Consider the following 8,388-nt stretch of genomic DNA (forward strand, 5'->3'; position numbering starts at 1 on the left):
AAATTTTTGTCAATTTGCACTGTGAGTTTAGCATTTCTTTTGTATATAGGTATAAATTATCTGTCTCATATTTGATGCATATTGTACATAGAGTACTTTTTTACTTCTCCCTTTTAGAGAAACCCTGTATGTGGACCATGACCTAAGCTATAAGTAAATCCATCTTGGTTTGCTCAAGTGGAGCCTTAACAAACTGGTGAGTATGAGAAAAGGGAACCTATTAATCGGAGGCAAAACCACCCCAGAAAAGAATCCAGTCCAAACCACATGTCTGGGGCCAGAATAGGTAGTAGACACAGTACCCCAGCCTGATGATAGCTCTCAATGTTAAACTTAGTTTCATTATCATCTATCGCCAACATGAAGCAGGTTGCCTTAGAGAAGTACACTAGTAAATGGATACATGAAGATGAAAAGGATCAAGCACTGACCTAGTGACAAGAATGCATTAGTTGTCCAAGAACAGCAGAGCTAAATCTAGAGAGGCCCATTAGCAGGTTTCACAGGATCTTTTTTTCCCTTCATTTTCTTTTTCTTGCCTTTTTCTTTCCTATTAAATTCTTCCTAGAGCACTGAAAGTCTCTTCACCAATTGGGAGTAAATTCTTTGGCCATGGAATCCTGTGAAACAAAGAATTGTTTTTAAATGACCTTTGGTCCTTCACTCTGCCACTTCTCTAAAAGGAGGTAGGTAGTGCTAAGAATCACGTACATTACATATCTTTTATAAATTAATCTAGTTATTGATTTTTAAATGTGAGATCTTTATATAATGACCAGTGAACTGCTATGGTATCAGAAGAATATTAATATTCTTACTATAAGTGAAACTGGACAACTTGAGAGATTGCAGTCCAATAGAAGGATGCTCCCAGTTTCTCCTTTGATAATAAAAAAACTCTCATTTATGCAGCATCTTAAAGTTTGTATAATATTTTCCTCACAACAGCACTATGAGCTAGGTATGAGATTATTCCCATTTTACAGATGAAGACATGCAGCAGATGTGTGTGAGAGCCAGAAAGTGAACCTAGGTCTTTTCTAATTCCAAGTTCAGCCTTCTTTCCCATTGTATTCCAATAAATTGGTAGGGTTGGTTTTGTTACACACCCCAAGACAACGAGAAACATAATTTGATAGACTACTTATTCATCTTGATTTGCAGTGCTCATTATAAGCATAAACTATGTAAAAGACTACCATAAAGATAAATTTTTTATTTTATGGCAACATCACTTATAGAGAATGAAGATACCAGATACCAAAGATATCTTTGAAAAACTGACAGAATCCTCTAACCAAAGTCAGCATATAGATTGCTACTTGGTGGCTTCTTCGAGAAGGTAGGTCCAAGATAAAATGGAGGAAAAAAATGCTTGAAAATATGGTTTGATGACTTAGACATAGAATGTCACATTATAAGCAAATTAAAGGAACAAAAAAGAAATTATTTTTCTGATTTATAAATCTATGGCAAAAGTTTATGAATGAACAGGAAATAAAGATGGAAGATAAAGTGGACAATCTTGATTATACAAAATTAATTTTTCCCCGAACAAAACTAGTACAGTTAAAATTAGAAAAGAAACAGGAAACTGGGGGAGGAGGGGAAATCTTTACAGCAAGTTTCTCTGATAAAAGTCTAATATTCATGATATATAATGAACTGATTCAAATTTATAAGAAATAGTCATTCCCCAATGGAAAAATGGGAAATAATCTCCCCCCCCAAAAAAATCAGCATTTCTACATAACATTAGCAAAAACAAAGAGGAAATGTTAGAGAGGAATCCCATTCAAAATAACAACAAAATGCATAAAATATCTGGAAACCAATCTACCAAGACACATTTAAGATACATAAGTATATTTATAAACCATTATAGAAATAAAGGAAGACTTTGAAAGAAATTGGAGGAAGTCATTGTTCATGTGTCATAGCCATATAATAAAAATTTTACTAGCTAGATTAAATTAGTGTTATACCCAATCATGGCACCAAGGCAGTGTTTTATAGAGTTAGACAAGATAATAGCAAAATTCTTTTGGATGAAAAAAAATCTCACATGTTCTTGGTTTGCAAACAAATATATTTTGGATAGACACTGAGGATGGAGGAAAAACTAGGACTAGAATTGAACAAGAGGAAGTGAGTGGGTTGAAATCTCTGAAAAACTGCATAATGCTTTCAATGACTCCAAACTTTTGAAACAAAGGTCAACCTTTCCAAAGTGGATACTATTCTAGTGGTGTTTTCTGACTGAAAATCATAGATTATCGTGATCTCTGAATAATTAAAGTTTCAGGTTACCCAAATAGCAATGGAGAGGCACATGGTGGGGACAAACAGGTTGCAACAGTGAAGAATTGTGCAGGAGAGTAAATCATTAGAAAGATGTATGACTGAAAAGGAGATGGGCCAGACAGGTACTCAGAGTAAGGAATAATCGATTAATAGTTTTAAACCTACTTTGTATCTACAATGTCAAGAGATCTAGAGGAAGGTTCAGTATATTGAGTGGATACCCTATGAAAGGTTTGTGAGAAAGCACAGGATAGAGTCATCCAGAAATAAAAGGCATTTATGAATAGTGATCTGTACAATTAGAAGGAGAACCCATATCAAATAAGAGGCAGTGTGATCTACTATAGTGTCCTGGATATGGAGTCAGGAAGACACAGGTTGAAATCTTGCCTCAGAAACTTAACAATTGTGTGACATTGGAAGAGTCACGTAACTTTTCTAAGTTTCCTTTCTTCAGCTATAAAAAAGAGATAGTAATAGTACCTATATCACAAAACTTAAAATGATCAAATGAAATAATACATTTACAGTATTTTAGAAACCTTAAAGTGTTATATAAATGTCAGTTACTATTAATATCAATGAGATAACTAAGCTATGGAAATAGCCAAGTACTGAGAACATCTTTGTTGAAAATGTGGAAAGGGAACATACATATTTTTACAAATGATAATTCTCAGCATATCATATTTGTACAATCATATTATTGATTAAAAGATGTGGAGAATACAAGATGTCATGGTGATTATTGCTTGCTGATTGTTTTTCAAAACATTTCATTTAGCAGATCAAAATGCAACCTTGAAAGCTATCTTCAAACCCAGTCTTAGATTAAAACAATGCAAGATTTATTGGCTATTTTCTCATCTCTAAAAAAATCTTTATGAAAACAATTTACCCACATAGAAAAGGCTTGCTGGATAATAATGTAGTATATCTACTGGCTCATGGCACCTTTCTATGTTCCTAAAGAATGGGTCAGAGGAACAAATTTTGGAATACGAATGAATGGAATGGAATAATGCCATGCTATAAAGAATGAAGAGAAGGTTTCAGAGAAATGCAGAGTAAAGTGGGCAGAACCAGAACAACTTATACTATAAAATCAATATTGTAAGAAATAAACAATTCTGAAAGACATAAGAACTGATCAGTGCAATGATCAACTGTGGCTCCAGATGATTGCTGATGAAGAATGTTACCCGCCTCCTGACAGACAAGTTAGGGACTATTAGGCAGAATAATGCACACATTTTTTGACATGGCCAATGTAGGAATTTCTTCTGCTAGACTATGTTTATTTATTACAAGGGTTTGATTTTTTTTTCCAATAGGGAAGAAAAGTTGAGAGGGAGAAAAAAGAATGGATTAAAGATAGGAACTGCGTAAACTGTTGGAAAGGAAGTCATGAAGATGACGGAGTAGAAGGATGAAGCATTGGCAAGCTCTGCCCCCACACACCCACACACCCGTAATTCCATTAAACAGATGTAGAAAATCTCTAGACTAAGTCCAGATCCGGAAATTTAACATAATATGGTGAGTCATATTTTCAACCTAAATTCATAAAGGGAGACAAATAAAGGTGTCTGTAGACACTGAAATGAGATCTAAACAGGAACAATTACGTGAAGCATTCTAGCTCTGAAAAATGCTATGAGCCACAGGAAATAGAGGTCCCAATTCTTCCACAGAGAGGCCTAAACTAATACAGTGTGCAGGAATAGGTGACAACTGACACCTCTGTCATTCACCGCCCAGTCATGGCTGGTAGAACTGCCTAAAGGTGGCATTATAGAGTAAGGAGTAGTTATAAGCACTATGTTATGTACTGAATAAGAAGCAAGTTCAGGAGCAAGCAGCAGTTATAAGGTTCTAACACTTGAGGTAGAATACGTTTTTAGTTCCAGCCTCAAGCCTAGCCTAAAACTGATGGTGGAATAACCAGGATAGCAATTATAGACCACAAGGGGGCCCACAATTCTGTTAATCTGAATCTACAGAGCTTTTCATCTAGCTGATAGTGGCTAACTCCAACAACAGTATACTGGAACTCCAGCCAGAGGCAAGCCTCCAGTTTCTTGCTCAGACTTAAACTCAGGTCAGGAACTTGCAGAGCTGGGGAGGAAGGAGAAAGGATTTGGGGGATGAAGTAGCAATTAGATTTTGCTCTGGGGGCAGGTAGGTGGTGCGGTGGATAGAGCACCAGCCCTGGAGTCAGGAGGACCTGAGTTCAAATCCAGTCTCAAACCAGACACTTGACACTTGATCACTGTGTGATCCTAGGCAAGTCACTTAACCCTAATTGTCTCGCCAAAAAGAAGAAGAAAAGAAAAAAAAGATTTTGCTCTGCATTAGACTATTTTGAGCACATTAAAAGCTTGTAAATCCCCTGTCTAAGCTTTCCCTGAGATACTGGAATAAAAAAATACTCAACCCAAGAAAGTAGTAGCTGGACCAAGAGGACACAAAACAACACAGACTTTACATCCAAAAGTGACCCTATCATAAAATCTGAAGTGAGGAAGTAGGCTGTAAGAATGAGAAAACATAAGAAAAATCCCATCATAAAAAAAGCTATCACAGTAAGGGGACACCCAAGACACAAATCCAAAAGAGAATAACACCGAAGCATCTATAATCAAAAAAGAAAAATACAGCTTGGGCATGCATTCAACTAAAATTCCTAAAAGGTATAAAGCAATAATTTTCTTTAAGAGCTTAACAATGTGTTTTATAGATGAAATGAGACCTCTAGAGGAAAAGAAATCAGAGGTATGGATAAAAGAATTGGAAACAGAATTAATGGCTGGGTGCAAGTGCCACAAAAACTTACCCAAGCAACAAACTCCCTAAAAATTAGAATCGACCAAAGAGAAGGTGATGACTCCATGAAACAATAAGAAATATTAAAATAAATTCAAAAGACTTGACATAATAGAAGAAAATGTAAGGTATTTCATAGCAAAAAACAATTGACCTAGAAAATAGATCAAGAAAAGATAATTCAGGCTCTGATTCTTATAATCTAGCCACTGCTCAGATTTTTACAATCTAACCAATTGCTCACAGATGCTCAGATTCCTTAAGAGTCTGGCTAATATGGCAGATCTTTAATAAACCTTGTCTTTGGCTGAAAGAAGGCTTGGGTTGAATTCTTCTGGGCAGGACCTGCTTGTCGTGATCTTGGGGTCCCAGCACCCCTAACCCTCTAGACCTCATCATATGGTTCCCTGCACCGGGAAAAACTGCTTAATACCAAGCTCTTCACCAGTCATGACTAGAAGAAGGAGGAATCTTTTAGGAGACAGGTGTGGGAGAAGAACCTGGAGTTCATTAATGTTCAAAATCTCCTGTATAAAGAGGAGAAACTGAGCTACTACCTAGAGATGAATGATTTTGGAGACATGACTGATGAAGAATTCAAGGAAATGCTGAATCCCAAGATGTCACCACCAAGGATAAGGAGAGATTTTCAAATTTTTCTGATCCTTCCAAATCAATTGACTGGAGAAAGCTTGGCTATGTGACCTCTGTCAGACATCAGAGGAGGTGCGGCTCCTACTGGGCATTCAGTGCAACTGGATCTCTAGAAGACCAGCTCTTCCGGAAAACAGGCAAACTTGTAGAACTGAGTAAACAGAACCTAATTGACTGTTCCAGATTCCAAAGCTGTCATGGGGGAAGTGCCATTGGTGCTTTCATTTATATCAAAAGAAATAAGGGCTTAGTCTCTGAGAAGTGCTACACTTATGTGGCCAAGAAAAATAAGAAGTGTTCATATAACAGGGAATATGCAGTTGTTAAAATAAAAAAAAAACATGTAGTCCTCCTCTTTGGAAATGAAGAAATTCTGATGAAGACTTTGGCAACTGTGGGGCCAGTATTTGTGTCAGTGAATGCACAAAAGCCCTTTATCTACTATACAGGGGGGATTTTCATTGACCCAAGATGCAAATCACGTTACACAAACCATGCCTTACTGTTGGTTGGATATGGACATGAAAACCAATCGACGGAAGAAAACCAAAATGAAGAGAAAGAATTCTGAATTCTTAAAAATAGCTGGGATGTGAAGTGGGGTGAAAAAGGCTACATGCATATTGCAAAGGACAAGAACAACCACTGTGGTGTTGCTACTTACACCATCTATCCTATCCTGTAACCCAGTGGCAAGAGCATTCCCTATAGTTGGAGTTTGGAGCCATAGAGGAAGAAATCCTCTCCTATAAGCATTCAGCAGTGATACCAGACCCTGATACTTGGGAGCAAATCTGGCCATCATAACAATGCACTTTCATAACTGGGGGGATATTGCTTTGCCACAAATGTGGGACCGAGATGTTAGCTGACTATGTTAAAATTATAAATAATAAGGTGAATGCTTTGAGGTGGAAGAAAAAAAAGAGAAGATAATTCAAGAATCATTGGACTACTTGAAAGTCATAACCAAAACCAAAACCCTAGACATCATATTTCAAGAAATCTTAAGGGAAAACTGCACAGAATTCAGAGAACCAGAAGGCAAAATGGAAATATAAAGAGCCCAATGGCCATCTCCTAAAAGAAACCCTAAAGCGAAGACTTCCAGGAACATTACAGACAAAATTGAGAGCTTCCAGGTTTAAGAAAAAAATCACTGCAAGCAAAGGAAAGAAAAAGCTTAAGTACCAAGGAGCCACACTCAGGATCACAAAACATTTAGCAGCCACTACTATAAAGGAGTTGGACATTTTTTTTTAAGTGAGGCAATTGGGGTTAAGTGACTTGCTCAGAGTCACGCAGCTAGGAAGTACTATGTGTCTGAGGCCAGATTTGAACTCAGGACCTCCTGACTCCAGGGTTGGTGCTCTATCCACTGCGCCATCTAGCTGCCCCAGAGTTGGACGTTTGAAATACAATATTCCAGAAGGCAGAGGACATAGGCTTATAGTAAAACTAAATATAATCCTACAGAGGAAAAAAATGGAATTTTAGTGCAATAAAGGATGTTCAAGCATTTCTGATGAAAATACCAGAGCTGCATAGAAACTTCAAAAATACAAACCCAGGAGGAAAGAGAAACAGAAAAAAGTGAATATAAGTGAGCATAAGGGACTAAATGAGGTTAACTTTGGCTATGACGCGATAACACATCTCTATTTAGGACCCTATCATCATCAGAGATCCTAGAGGGTGTCTAACTATATAGAAGAATTGGTAGTAGTTTTGTTATAGTTTAGTGATCTAAAAAGAAGAATGGAAAGAGTAGGGAAGAAAATATAATTAAGAAGGAAGAAGAGAGAGGAAGGATAGGGAAAACTATCCCATCTAATTGGGAAGCACAGGTAAAAATTTTTAGACAAAGGGAAAGAGAGCTGGTGACAATTGAACCTCACCCTCACTCTCATTGAACCTCAACTGGCCAAAAGAAGGAAAAATGCAGAGACAGACAGACAGACAGATAGACAGACAGAGACAGAGAGAGAGAATGGAGCACAAAAATACATTTCATTCAATAAAGAAACAAAAGAGAAATGAAAGAAAAGAGGAGGAAATAGAGGAAGGGAAAATTAAGGAAGGGATAAGCAAAAAACAACAATAAAAAAATCCCTCCAACTAAGGACTTACAAAAATATTTGTAATAGCTCTTATTGTGGCAAAGAATTGGAAACTGAGGGGATGCCCATCAATAAAGCAGTATTTATTAAACACCTACTATATGCCAGGTACTGTGCTGAGCAAGTGGGGAATGGCTGAACAAGTGATGGCATATTAATATGATGGAATACTATTGTGCTATAAGAAATGATTAATTGAATGATTTTGGAGAAACTTGGTAAGACCTGTATGGACTGATGCAGAATGAAGCAAGGAAAATCAAAAATACAATTTATACAGTAACAACAATATTATAAAGACATATGATTTTGAGAGATTTAGGAACTCTGATCAATGGAATGACTTAGCACGATTCCAAGAAGATTCATGAGGAAACATGCTATTTACCTCCTAGTAGAGATGTGATATATCTCAGTGCAGGTTGAGAAATATATTTTTAGACACATATCCTATCTGGTAATTTGTTTTACTTACCTATGTATC

General features: G+C 36.7%; 1 protein-coding gene across 1 annotated transcript; it reads left to right on the forward strand.

Annotated features, from left to right (window-relative positions):
- The first annotated feature begins 1,244 nt into the window (after positions 1 to 1,244).
- LOC144454371 (cathepsin L2-like) lies at positions 1,245 to 6,469 on the forward strand. The gene is made up of 3 exons (XM_078146169.1): positions 1,245 to 1,342; positions 5,725 to 5,999; positions 6,360 to 6,469. The coding sequence occupies exons 1-3, from the start codon at positions 1,245 to 1,247 to the stop codon at positions 6,467 to 6,469; spliced, it is 483 nt and encodes a 160-aa protein (XP_078002295.1).
- Positions 6,470 to 8,388: the final 1,919 nt, after the last annotated feature.

The sequence above is a fragment of the Phascolarctos cinereus genome, unplaced genomic scaffold (assembly GCF_003287225.1).
Source record: "Phascolarctos cinereus isolate Bilbo 61053 unplaced genomic scaffold, phaCin_HiC Scaffold_726;HRSCAF=1367, whole genome shotgun sequence".
NCBI lineage: Eukaryota > Metazoa > Chordata > Mammalia > Diprotodontia > Phascolarctidae > Phascolarctos > Phascolarctos cinereus.